General features: G+C 52.0%; 1 protein-coding gene across 1 annotated transcript in view; it reads left to right on the top strand.

Moving 5' to 3' along the window:
- The window catches only part of WLS (Wnt ligand secretion mediator), a 29,438-nt gene that overhangs the window by 6,451 nt on the left and 9,781 nt on the right, over positions 1 to 13,206 (top strand). Inside the window, exons 2-3 of the mRNA XM_071565323.1 lie at positions 7,277 to 7,549; positions 12,977 to 13,101. Coding sequence (XP_071421424.1) covers positions 7,277 to 7,549; positions 12,977 to 13,101 — 398 coding nt within the window. The remainder of the gene's footprint in view (positions 1 to 7,276; positions 7,550 to 12,976; positions 13,102 to 13,206) is intronic.

Genomic DNA, 13,206 nt, shown 5'->3' with positions numbered 1-13,206 from the left:
ATGTGGCACTTGGGGACATGGTCAGTGGTGGCCTTGGCAGTGCTGGGTGATGTGGGACTTGATGGTCTGAGAGGGCTTTTCCAGCCTAAACAAGTCCATGATTCCCACAGCTGGACCAGCTGCAGCCTCCCTCTGGCTGTGCTGGTTGCTGGGATTTGGATCAGGATGCTCCCATGGAGGTCACCCCACAACTGCTCCAGGCCAAAGCTGAGCTGGGACAGCTGTGTCCCCTCCTGGCAGCTGCTCGGGGGTGGAAGTTGTGTGTATGAAATGTGACTTTAGTGTGGCTTTAATGACTCCTGGTTGTTTGGAAAGCAAACCTTTTGTTTACAAATTATCTTCCTCTGTGTACCTTGTGGGAAGCTGTTGATGTTCCTCTGTCTAATCTCTTTTCATCCTGAAATTCCTTTATATATACAGTATTTTTAAAAGGAAAAAAGCCCAGAGTTCTGTGCAGCAGCATCCCTGCTTCAAAATCCCGACTTTTTTAATTGAAAAGGCAATTTCCAATAACTTATTTTATGTGAGTTACTTTTATAGGTCCCCTCCAACCCAAACTGTCCTGGGGCTCCAAAGATGCCTCATCCCAAGTCACAGATTCTCTTGGGTTTGGTTCAAACGAGGCAGGGAGTGCAGGAGAACTCTGTGTGATGAAAAGAGCTGGAAGTTTGGTGCCCAACCATCCACTTTACAAATTTAACTGATTGGAAAAGTGGAGGGATTTATGTAGCATGTGAGTCCTCTGGGCCGAGGGGGATGTGTTTAAAAAGGTGCAGGTTCACTGCTCCTTCCCTCGGCTTAGGCTTGAAAAAACACAATTGTTGTGACTGGAGCAACTCAAACTTCCTTGTGTGTCTCGCCTGGCGAGATAATGAGTCATGTGTGGCCATGGCTGAGCAGCTCTCCACAATCCCAGCCCATTATCTAAATGTCTGATTTGGCTCCTGAGCGCCGAGTTTCCAGGTTTTCAGTTTCTTTCCTGGGATTTCGTTCCCTTCCTAGGGCTGAGCTGATCTTTTGACAGGGGAGGGCTCAGATTTCCAAGGAATGTGGTGCAGCCTGCGAGGAAAGGGTGTCTGCAGGCAGGGACAAAGAGCATTTCTGTGTGCCTGGCTTCCTTTCATGCCGGGGCTCTCCAGGAGATGGTCGGTGCTGCTCCGTGGCCATGAATGCCAATAGATCCTCTGTATAGACACATTCCTGCAGTGCTGCAGCCTTGGCAGAGGCACCGGGAGCTGAGGAGAAAGCAGAGACAAAAGGTCATGTCTGTTTAGTGTAGGGCTGCTCAATTCTCCTTTTTAAGAGCTGTAACTGTAGCTGAATGGGCAGAAGTGCCAGAAATGGAGAGTTCCCAGGCAGGAATGGGGGCCTGAGGAGCTGGGAATCCTCTGGGGTGCTGGGCTTTTTCTCTTCTCACACCTGCATCCCTTCCAAATCTGTGAACCTGGGAGAGATGGATCAGGGAGGGAACTCCTGCCCTGCAGCTCAGGTGACAGAGATGGTCCTCCTGCTGTCCCCTCTTGTGTTGATAAAGGGTTTAAGCATGACCTGAGCACTTACCCTGCTCCCTCCCCGCCCTTTGCAAGGGAAAGCCATTACAGGGGAAGGCTTTTCCTCAGTAAATAACATTTATGGCCTTTGAAGGTGGATTGCAACTCTCTGATAGCCTGGGAAAGCCTTTGAAGGACAGGAGGTGTCCCTGGGGAAGGGCCAGGACCTGGGCCTGCCTATTCTCATGGAGATGGAATTCTTTCCATATCTGAGTATTGGCTCTTTCCAGGGTGTCTTATCTGTAAACCTGGGGAGTTTCAGGCTCAGCAGAAAAGCTGCTGGGTATCAACAGCCCTTCCTGCTGCCTCAGCTCTGTTTGCAGGGATTTCATACCTTGGCTGGGCATTGCAGGAAGTGCATTTTATCCCAGTGGAAAACTGACAGGACAACTTGGAAGAAGATCAGACTGTCTGTGGCAATTGGTAATCAGTTCTACCTCTCTTTCTTTTCCCTTCTTCTTTTAAATAAAATATTTTTGAATATATATTTCTGCATTTAGGGAACTCCACTGGTGCTCCTTTCATTTGCTGCTGTTGCATATGGATGGAATTATGGAGATCAGTCAGTCACTTCTCCCAGCAAATGTGGTTGTGCCTCCTGGGATTTTCTTGCTTTGTGACTTGCCCGGGGCTGAGGGAATAATCCCTTATCTCCAAGAGCAGGGCTGGCCCCCAGGGGCCCTTTGGCTGCTGTGGGGTGGCAGCAGCTTCCCAGAGTGCTGGAACCCCCTGCCCTCCTGGCATGGCTATTCCTGTGCCTCTTTGGGAACTGGGGGAAGTCTCCACTTTGGGCTGCTCTGAAGAGGCTTTTCTGGTAGCATAGCACAAAGCTGCAAAGGTGGGATTGGGGAATCCTTGTCCTTGAGGAGGAGAACAACCAGCCCACCCCTCTGAGCTGGGTGTGCACACAGGAACGTGCAGGGCAGGGACTCACAGAACCCCAGGATGGTTTGGGATGGAAAGGACCTTAAATCTCACCTCATCCCAGCCCTTTGCCGAGCCTTCCACCAGCCCAGGTTGCTCCAAGCACTGTCCAGCCTGACCTTGAGCACTTCCACTCATGGATATCCACAGTGTTCCTGCTCTGATCCCATGGAGAGGAGTTGGGAATGTCCCAGTCCCTGATTTGGTGGTTGGGACACGTTCATTTCCACGGCCTGAAACAAAACAACACAGAGGAACCTGAAGGGTTGGAAAATCTGTTGGTGACAACAGGAAGGAGGATGTTCAGCTGTGCTGGGATGTGTGGGAACCCCCACTGGAAATAAGGATGGAATTGGTGCCCTGGGGCTTGAAAGGATTTTGGTTTGGATGCAAGTTGAAGTCAAGTGATGATAAAGAAATAACATTCCCAAGGGGAATGGGCTTCTGGTAGGCAGTGGGGGGGGGGGGGGTTTGTTGGTTTTTTTTTTTTTAGAGACAGATTATTTAAATGTGCAGGAATTCTGCTGCTGCAGTGTTCAGAAAAAGGCTTTGTGAATCAGTAACTAGCACTGAAAAATAGCTTTAAAGACTGTGTATGAAATATATTAAACCTGTGGCATTGTCAGGAAAGAGGGAGGTGGAAGAGAAAAATTTCATGCTGCAACAAATAAATAAATAAATCTATCTATATATCTATGTAGATGTATATAGATATGTATATAAAATAAGGGTATATGTGATGTTATTCAGGCCGCGGCTGTTCCAGTCGGCCAAGCCGGGTCTGCCCATGATAAATTAGCTTGTTTATTCCTCCCCTGCAGTCGTTGGGGTAATGAAGCAGAAGCCCTTTGTGTGTGCTCGCTGGGAAGTGCTGGCTGGCGCGGAAGGGGGTAATTGAGGAGAAAAGCAGAATGCTCCCGGGGCCGGGAGAAGTTAAATCCCCCCGAGGTCAGGGGGATTCGGGCTTTAATCAATGTGGACACAATGCAATTGAGATTTCCAAAGGGCTTGTTTATGGGGCGCGAGGGTCGGTGGTTAATGGAGGTGCTGGGGATGGAAGGTGCAAAATGTGGGTTGGGCTGGTGGGGAATGTCAGTTGTAACTTGTGTGAAAGTTGGAGGATTCGTCCCAGGAGCTTTTTGAGGATCTGTTTAATTATTTAAATTAAAATACTGAGTGATGGTGGCTCAGACCCAAATGTAGGGGTATGTAATATCCTAAAACAAAAAGGCTGAAAAATTGAGCTCACTTTTCTCAGTCATTTTTTTCTTACCTAAAGATTTAAGACCAGAGAAAGAGTATATTTCTTTTCCTTCTGAGTTAAGCCCCTTGGACTTTTTTTTCTGCTGACCTGGTGGGGTCAGACCCTGATCTGGATCTTTTTTCTGCTGACCTGGTGGAGTCAGACCCTGATCTGGATCTTTTTTCTGCTGACCTGGTGGGGTCAGACCCAGATCCCTGCTCAGACCCTCTAGCTGAATGGCAAATATGAAGTTCTATGCACGAGTTGCTTCAGTCTGTGAGACGGGGCTGAGATGGCTCTGACAGTCCCTCAAAGCCCTCCCTGGGCACTGGTGGCCACACTGCTGAAGGTCTCTGGCTCTCCAAGTGTTCCCTGGCTGGTGCCATCACAGGGAGCAGCAGGATCTGCTGTGCCCCTGGAATCTGGGGTTTCCTGGTGCTTCTCCAGTTAGCAGAGCAGCTCCAAAGGCTGTGCTGGAGGAGGTGCAGGGGGTCTGCCCTGTTCCCAGCAGCACCTGCTGGTTGCCCCAAAGCTTTGAAACAAAGGTGTTTATGCCATCCATGCTGGAGGGGAAAGCTGGAAAGGGGCTTTTCACCTGGAATGGTAGTGACAGGACAGGGAGGAATGGGCTCAAACCAAAAGAGGGAAAAATTTAGGTCAGACATACAAAAGAAATCCTTTCCTGTGAGGGTGGGCAGGCCCTGGCACAGGTTGCCCAGAGAAGCTGTGGCTGCTCCATCCCTGGGAGTGTCCAAGGCCAGGCTGGACAGGGCTTGGAGCACCCTGGGATAGTGGAAGGTGTTCCTGCCCATGGCAGGGGGCGAAACAAGATGGGGTTTAAGATCCCTCCCAACCCAAACTGTTCTGGGATGCTCTGGCAGCTCCAGCGGCCTCTGCCTCAGCTTTTGGCATCTGGCACTGCTGGTGTCGAACCCCTTGGCATGAGGGGTCTCTGCCCCATGGCTGTCCTGCCCCCGGGAGCCAGGGCTCCTTCCTGGGGGCTCTCTGGGCAGAACCAGGCGCTGCTTTCAGGGCTGGCTCCTGGCTGGGCTGGCTCCCAGAGAGGAGCCGTGCTCCGAGCTGACCTCCCCCAGCCCTCCCTGATGCCAGTCCCGCTCCTCAGTTCCTCCAGGTGGGACCTGCCTTCCCCCAACCAGCATCTGCAGCAGGGCTGAGCTTTCTCCACTGTGTCATACACCAGGAGCTGCTTAATTCTTTCCAGACTGCCACATACCGTGGCCCACAGGAGGTTCCCCCAGCCCAAGGCAGTGGGGCTGGGAGCAGCCGCCCTGGCACCGCGGCACAGCCCCAATCCCTCGGCGAGAGCTTTGTTTTGCATAGCACTTTGTAATACTGTTGGTTGACTTGGCTGCAGCTTCACAAAGCATTTTTTTCCACTTGGTTCAACACTCACTTGAATTTAATGGGACAGGAGCCAAATCCGTAATGGAAGCCAAGTGCCGACGTTTGTTTGGTGCGCAGTTCCCGACGAGGAATATATATAGTAATTGTCTCTTGCTCCTCAAAGCTGTAACTTTGGCAGAGGGGAGGCTGGAGGGAGCGTGCCAAGTATTTAAAATCATAATCAGGCAGTGATGAAAACATGTATTTATGGCTATAATGAGTTGCATCAAAGCAAGAAACATTCGGCTTCTCTGTAGAAGGAGCAACGTCTCTCAGTTCAGAAATGCCTACAGAAATCACACGGAATCTGTCAGAGCTGAAAGGCTCAGGGCTTGGCTGGAATGTCTGCCTTATTTCCCAACAGTATTCCTGGTATTCCCTTCCAGCTGCAGTTTTAGCCATGGCTATTGGGTGCTGCATTGAGGCGTGATGGAGAATCAGCACTTACTGCAGTGGTTTATGCACTATGGGCACCTCATGAAAGTGTTTGGTGACCCTGGGCTTGCAGCTTCATTTGTTTGTTTGTTGAATGCTTTGTTTTATTTTAGTCTATTTTATTCCATTTTGCTGTTTCTTTCTGGCATTTCAGTAACTGGGGTTTTTGATGTATGAGCTTTGTGTGGTTGCTGGGGGACCACTGGGTGCAGAGAGGGCTTGGGCTGCAGCAGTGAGTGCCCTGTACCCACTGTGGGCTGAGATCTAGAGCAGGTGTGAATGGAATAACTGGGGTTGGATTCCCTGAGTGGAATCCTTTAGGTTGGAAAAGCACTCCAAGGTCACTGAGCCCAGCCATGGCAATCCTCTTGAGCACCCCCTTATGTGGCATCGCTGGGACTCTGCAGCTGGAAGGAACTCAGTGCTGTCAAAAAATGGAAAAAATGCAGTTTCTAAACAAGGGCTTTGGAGTGACTTCCTGCAGCCCCGAGCTGAGTCACCTCCTGCCCCGGCAAGGGGCGCGGGTGTCACCCTGTGACGAGGTGGCACTCGGGCAGGGAGCTCCACAGGGTGCCTGGCTGGCATCCCACCTGGCTCCAGAGCTGCTGGGATGGTCCTGCTGTGTCCAAATTACACGGGAGCCAGGGCTGAATCATCTGGGTGTAGCAGCAGCACCTGCGGGGCTGGGGGGGGGGGGGACACTGGCCTGGGGGGGGGACACGGAGCTGGGGGGGATGACATTGGGCTGGGGGGGGGGGGACATGAAGTTGGGGGGGGCGCACACTGGGCTGGGGGGAGGAACACACTGGGCTGGGCAGGGGGGGACACGGGGCTGGGGGGGGGAACACACTGGGCTGGGCAGGGGGGGACACAGAGCTGGGGGGGATGACATTGGGCTGGGGGGGGGGGGACACGGACCTGGGAGGGCGCACACTGGGCTGGGGGGGGGGGTGACACTGGGCTGGGGGAGGGGGACACGGAGCTGGGGGGGATGACACTGGGCTGGGGGGGGGAACACACTGGGCTGGGGGGGACATGGGGCTGGGAAGGGGGGACACAGAGCTGGGAGGGGGGGACACTGGACTGGGGGGGGACACAGAGCTGAGGGAGACACGGGGCTGGGGAGGGGACATGGGACTGGGGGGACAGGCTCAGCTCACGCTGGTTCCCTCACTGGAATATTGGAGTTTTTGGTGGGCTGTGATCTGCTTGGGAAGTCCTGGGCCATCTGTCAGAACCAGGATGGTGACAACATGAAATTATCTTCTGCAGGAGCCCCCGGGCTGGGCACATTCTCTCCAGTTTCACAGGAGCACCTTGGTGTCCTTTCTCTGGGGACTTCTCATTAGTTTTTCCATCCAGATTTATCCCGGCAGATGCTCTGCCTGTGGATTTGCTCGAGTGAGCTCATGGGAAGGTGTTTGCACAGGAAAACTCTCTGTAACTCCAGGTGGTTTCGGTGGGATGAGGTACCTGGGGCTGTCCCGGCTCTTCAGCTGATCCTAAAGTGATCCCACTACAAAGTCAGTAATGCACATGTAATGGGTGTAATAAACTTAATTACTTGCCTGGGAGATCAAGGAGCTGTGAAGGAGCAGCATGGGGTGCATTTATTTCAAATTGCCTTCAAAGAGTTGAATGGAGCGCTGCGTGTTTGGTGGGGAAACCACTGTCTAAGATATCTGAGAATGCTCCAACTGTGGTTCTCTTCCCCTCCCAGCTCCCAGCCCCACCACAGCTGTTCCTTACATGTCAGTGAAGTGCATTGACGTGAGGAAGAACCACCACAGAACCAAGTGGCTGATGCCCTGGGGCCCCAACCAGTGCAAGAAGCTGAAGGACTTTGATGAGGCGGTGAGCCGGCAGATCGAGGCCAACGACATCGTCTTTGCTGTGCACGTGCCGCTCCCCACCAAGGAGATGAGCCCCTGGTTCCAGTTCATGCTCTTCATCATGCAGCTGGACATCGCCTTCAAGATTGACAACGACCTGAGTGAGTGACTGTCCCCTGGGAGGGGCTGCCTGGGGTCTCCTTTTCCTGCCTGTTTCCCTTTAAGGTGCTTTTGTCTTGGGCCATGTGTTGACACAGTGAGGTGGGGCAGGAGCATGTTCTGAAGCTGAGAATAATAATCATGGAATGGTTTGCGTTGGGAAGGGACCTTAAAGACCACCTTATTCCACCCCCTGCCATGGCAGGGACACCTCCCACCAGCCCAGGCTGCTCCAAGCCCTGTCCAGCCTGACCTTGGACACTCCCAGGGCTGGGGCAGCCACAGCTTCTCTGGGAATTCTATCCCAGGCCCTCCCCACCCTCCCAGCCAGGAATTCCTTCCCAATATCCCATCTAGCCCTGCTCTCTTTCAGTTAGAATCTATTGCTTATATCAAAAACAAATACACAAATAGAAATACACAAAACCCCCCAAAACACAAGAAAAAAATCCCAAACTCAAAAATAATGCTGCAATAAGATGTACAAAACCACACTGGGAGCAGCAAGGGCAGGACTGCTCTGTCCTGTCCTGGGGGAAGCTGTGCATGTCTGCACGTTTTGGTGTTTGGGGAAAGTCCCTCTCTAACAACCCTGAGCTACAATGCACAACCAAGTTGCTTTTCAGACTGGTTGGACTGGGGTGACCGTGGTTCTCTCCCTGGCTGGGTTTGACTCATGTGGTGGGTGAGTGCAGGGAGTAAGTCTAGTTGAGGAGCTGGGGATGTGGACCAGCAAACAGGAGCAGCCAGGTCACTGCTCAGCTCCCAGGCCAGCTTTGTTTCCTTCACTGTTTGGGCCCTCAGGGTGGACCTGTTCCTGCTGGCTCTTTGCCATGGAATCATAGAATTCCAGACTGGGTTGGGTTGGGAAGGACCTCAAAGCCCACCCAGTGCCACCCCTGCCATGGCAGGGACACCTCCCACTGTCCCAGGTTGCTTCAAGCCCTGTCCAACCTGGCCTGGAACAATCCCAGGGATTGGACAGGGATTATATTTAATGCCTCACCATTAAGATAAGGTAAAAATGAGAGTGTAGAAAGCTGACACGTGTGTTCTTATCCCTGTAATTATCTCTAAAATACAGAGAGAGCAGCTTGTGACACTGTTAAAGCCTCAGCTTCTCAGACTGGAATAGGTGGTTGTGTTAGAGAAACACCACTTTGTTCTGAGGCTTTTCATGTGGAGCCACTGAGCTGGAGTTGGGAATGGCTGAGCACCTGGAGCTGCTGGAATGCTAAACAAGCTTCTGGCAGCATTTCTGCTGTCAGAGCAGAGCCTTTGCTTCAGGTCATTGTGTCCTCCAGGGACCGAGTCCTGCAAAAGTGGGAACTTTTTTGAGATCTAAAAGCAGAAAAGCTCCTCTTGGGTCACCCCTTGGGTGTTAAAAGGGAGGTTTGGGGTGTGCTGTGTCACTGCTGTAGCTGGGAGAGACTCAGTTCCTGCCATTTGCACTTCAGGAGCTGCTGGTTTTTTATAAGAAACATTTGGAGATGAGGGACATTAATATTTCTAATGGTGTGAGCTTGTTTGGCACACCCAGAAGGGTTTGTTTCATTTTAAAAGCTATTTTCCAGCACTTGGTGCCAAACTGAGGGCAGATGTAAAGGAAGTGTAGAAACTAGAGAGTAACACATTTCTTGCTTTCTAGATTGTGTTGCAACAGGTCTTAAAGAAATAAGAACAAATCTTGCTAAGGTGAATTGCAAAATGTGTGTCCATGTCCTGCTGTTATCCTGGAGGAGCTGAGGGACTGAGATCAGCCCCTCTGAGAGGGCAGTGGGGAGGGTGTGAAATAACCTCATTTCTTCTTCTAAAGCAACAATTCAAATTGATTCTCTCTCAACTCTGAGCCCTCAAGGCCAGCACTATCCTGCTGTGCCCGATGCCAGCAGGGGCTGCTGCCAAACCAGGGACACTCCTGGAGGGCACCGTGGCTGGTGAAGCCTCCACCTCCTGTTGCAAGGACTGTCTTGGAGCTGCCTGGGATCATCCAGGAAAGCAGCACTGCCTGGGAACTGCACAGCCTTTATCCTGCTGGAAAGCTGCTGCCTGAGGAAACATCTTGCTCTCCCTGCTCCTGGAGCCCCACAACGTGGTCTGGATGTGCTGTGCAAGGTCCTGGGTCCTGCTGAGTCCCCTTGGCCTTCCCCAGAGATGTTGCTGAGCCACATCAAACTATCACCTGCTGTTGGCCTCAAAGGAACTTGCTCATCCTCTTCCCCTGCGATCCACAAGCAAGGGCAGCACACAGAATGAACTGGCCTTTGGTTTTTCCAGGGGTGCTGAGTCCTGCCACCCTCCTGGCAAAGGGGTGCCCCAGGATGGGGCAGCCAGGGGAGACTGTGGGGAGCCATCAGTGACTCATGGCTGACTCCTCATCCCTGGAGAGCAGGAGTCATGCCTGTGTCAGCCCTCCTCAGCCAGCCAGCGAGGATTGACTTGGAGCAGAGGGGAAGGAACCCCTGGGAAGGTGCCCTGGGAGAGCCTGGCATGGGCTGAGCATCCTGGAGTGCCCCTGGGATCTGCACCCTCCAGAGGAGCAACCAGCCATAATCACCTTCACCTTGGGAACTCCCTCTGGACTTTGACTGTTTTTGAATCAAGGATGTTTAAAAGCTGAACTACTTCACTGTGTTTATCCTTCCCAGAAATCTGGGAAGGACTCGGACTGTTCCTCTGAGGAAGAGGCTGTTTCTGTGCCCAGGCTGTCCCTGTCCTTTCTTCATGCACTGTGCACTCAATTATTAAAACCCCTTCCCAGAACTGGGAAAGGCTGGGATGAGATGGAGTTTCTTTGCAGTTGGAATGCAGTTCTGTACAGTCACAGGGCCAAGTGCTGCAGCTTCCTGTTCCAATTCATCCAGCTTTGGACTCCTTCATAGAATTTGAACTTTTAGGGAGCTGGTGGAGCGTGGAAGTGTAATGGAAATAATTCCAGGGATTCTGTGTGCCTGCCATAGGCTTCTCCCCAGCCAGCTGTGTCAGTGTGCAGCTGGCACAGAGCTGCCTCCTGAAACAGCTCTGCTATTTTTAGGCTATTGTAATGGGAGTGAAGATATCCTGGGCAAGGATTGCACTAAAGTGAATCATGGAAAAGATCCCAGGCAGGAAAATGCCAATAAGAATTATGGGGACTCCCTTCCTGTGGGAGAGTCACAGCTCTGACCTGCTTTGGAGCATCCCATCACCCTGGGATGGGAAAGCCAGTGAGAGGGCTCAAAGCTGGGACACCCACAGGAGAGTGTCTGGTTGTTGGGTCACCCTGGAGTGTGTGATCCCCTCAGTGAGGCTGTGTCAGTGCTGGAGGGTTGGCAGCACAGTCCTGAGGCAGAGCCAGGCTGTCCCTCAGCAGCTGAGCTGCTTCTCCCAGAGGGATTACCAGGCTCTGGATTAGCCACACGTCACTGCAAGACCTGTGTGGGCTTATCTGGAGGTGCCATGTTGTGGTCCCTGTGAGATGAGGGTCCCTGGCAGGGGTAACTTCAGCTCCTGCTGCTGAATAAGACAAATTTCTGCCTTTTACTGTTGGGAATTTCTGGAGAACCTTGAGGAACAGGTGTGGAGGAACTCAATAACTGGAATGGTTTGGTTTGGAAGAGACCTTAAAGCCCATCCAGTGCCACCCCTGCCATGGGCAGGGACACCTCCCACCAGCCCAGGGTGCTCCAAGCCCTGTCCAACCTGGCCTGGGACACTCCCAGGGATGGGGCAGCCACAGCTCTCTGCCCAACCTGTGCCAGGGTCTGTCCACCCTCCCAGCCAGGAATTCTTCCCAATATCCCACTTATCCCTGCCCTCTGGAAGTGGGAAGCTGTTTAATGCTGTGCAGGAAAAGAACACTCAGCCCCCCCAAATCTGGTGTTTTGATATTAAGGCACAAATCTTAAAATTCACTTCTCTGCCAGGCACTGTCCCTGTCCTTATTTGTTCCTCAGGGACAGTGGGAGTTCCTGGGGGAAGGCTGAGAGTGAGCTGGAGTAGGACTATCATGGAATCATGGAATCATTTAGACTGGAAAAGACCTTTAAGACTGAGTCCAACTGCTCCCCCAGCCCTGCCATCAGTCTGCTGTGCTGAATAGATGTTTGCATGTGTACATATATATCTATATTTTATGTTGACAGCCTTGAAGGGTCTTTGCACAAAACTCTTTTCCAATGGGAGTTGTCACTCCAGTGCAGAGATTGATGGAAATCCAGAGGGAGCCTCTAATCCATTGGCCTGGAAAAGCACAGAGCATCCATCTTCTGCCTTCTGGTTTTCATATGCAATGGCAGCAGCAACATTTGGACTGCAAAGATGAAATACTGAAAGCTGTTTTTGTTGGAGTTAATCCCAAGCATTCCAGTTGGTTTTATGGCTTCTGAAATGGAGTTTGTAGTTCTTTTTAGCCGGGCCAAGTTCAACCTTATGTTCCCATTTATCTGTTTTGATGGTCTCCTAAACAGCGGATCTGAGATGGCAAATTCATGTTTCATGGAAACCCAACTCGTGGCAGCTCTGGAAAGGAGCTGGATATGGATCAGGATGGTGGAGATCACGTGTGCCAAAAAGTGCTCAGAAAAATCTTGATGCCCCCACATCAGATGCACAGCCTGGCCACCTCCAAACAACACATAAGTAGCAGCTCCAACCACAGGTGCCATTCCCGCCCCTTCCCATCACTTTGGATGAGTGTGCCACCATGGATTCCCAACAAAGACACAGCTTCTCCATGGAGGATGGTTCCACAACCTTCCCCTGCAGCTCTTCCCACACCGTGGCTCTGGCAGTGTGGTGCTCTACACAAAGAGGCTGGGCTGGAGCATGAACATGCTCATTTTGGAGCGTGTTCCTCGTGCAGAGCCTTCCCTGGGATCTGTGCCTGGCAAAAGGGAGGGTTTTACATCTGGTGGAGCTGGTACAGACTTGCCTCAGGTTTTTAAACATGTTGATGTGTTGCTCCTTGGCAGCCTCAGCTGCAACTCTGCATTTCATGAACGTGCTCAGTTGTGGCACCTCAGTAAGGCTGTTCCAGCCTCGCTCCCTCCTGGCAGGAACAGCCTCCTGGCAGTGCCCGGGCACCAGCACATTGCCAAGCAGTTGTGGCCCATCCTGTGCCATGGACACAGCCAGGATGTGTGACCTCTCCAGGGCACGAGCTCTGTGTGTGTCTGGTGGGCGAGTTGGGGCACCTGCAAAGGCAGAAACAAGTCAGGGCAGGTGTGGGTGAGGAGGGGAGGGCTCCAAAAGTCTTCCAGAGAACAACTTAAGCTAAACCAGACCTACAGAAACCATCAATGTGTGTGTGGTTGTTTCTGAGGTTTTTTTCCAGCAAGGCCAAGATAACTCACCTTCAGTTCCTTAATTTTCTTTAGAAAGGAACTTTGTGTGGTGCTTTGTGATTACTCTGGGAACATAACCAGGCTTGTGTCTCCTCCCTCCTGCAGGGGAGAACGCAGAGATCACCCTGGATGTGTCGCTGGCCTATCGCGATGACACGTTCAGCGACTGGCAAGAAATAGCTCATGCCATAGAGAACAGGAAACTGAAGTGCACCTTTAGCTCACCAAAAGTAAGGAGTCTGGACAATGCTGGTGGTGGAGATGGGTGGGAGTTGTCCTTTTCCTGTCACAGAATCACAGAATGACCTTTTCTGTGAAGAAGATTTCCCCAATAT

This window comes from Pithys albifrons, chromosome 10 (genome assembly GCF_047495875.1).
Source record: "Pithys albifrons albifrons isolate INPA30051 chromosome 10, PitAlb_v1, whole genome shotgun sequence".
NCBI lineage: Eukaryota > Metazoa > Chordata > Aves > Passeriformes > Thamnophilidae > Pithys > Pithys albifrons.
The sequence above is the reverse complement of the archived record's forward strand: the minus strand, read 5'-3'. Positions and strand labels throughout refer to the sequence as shown.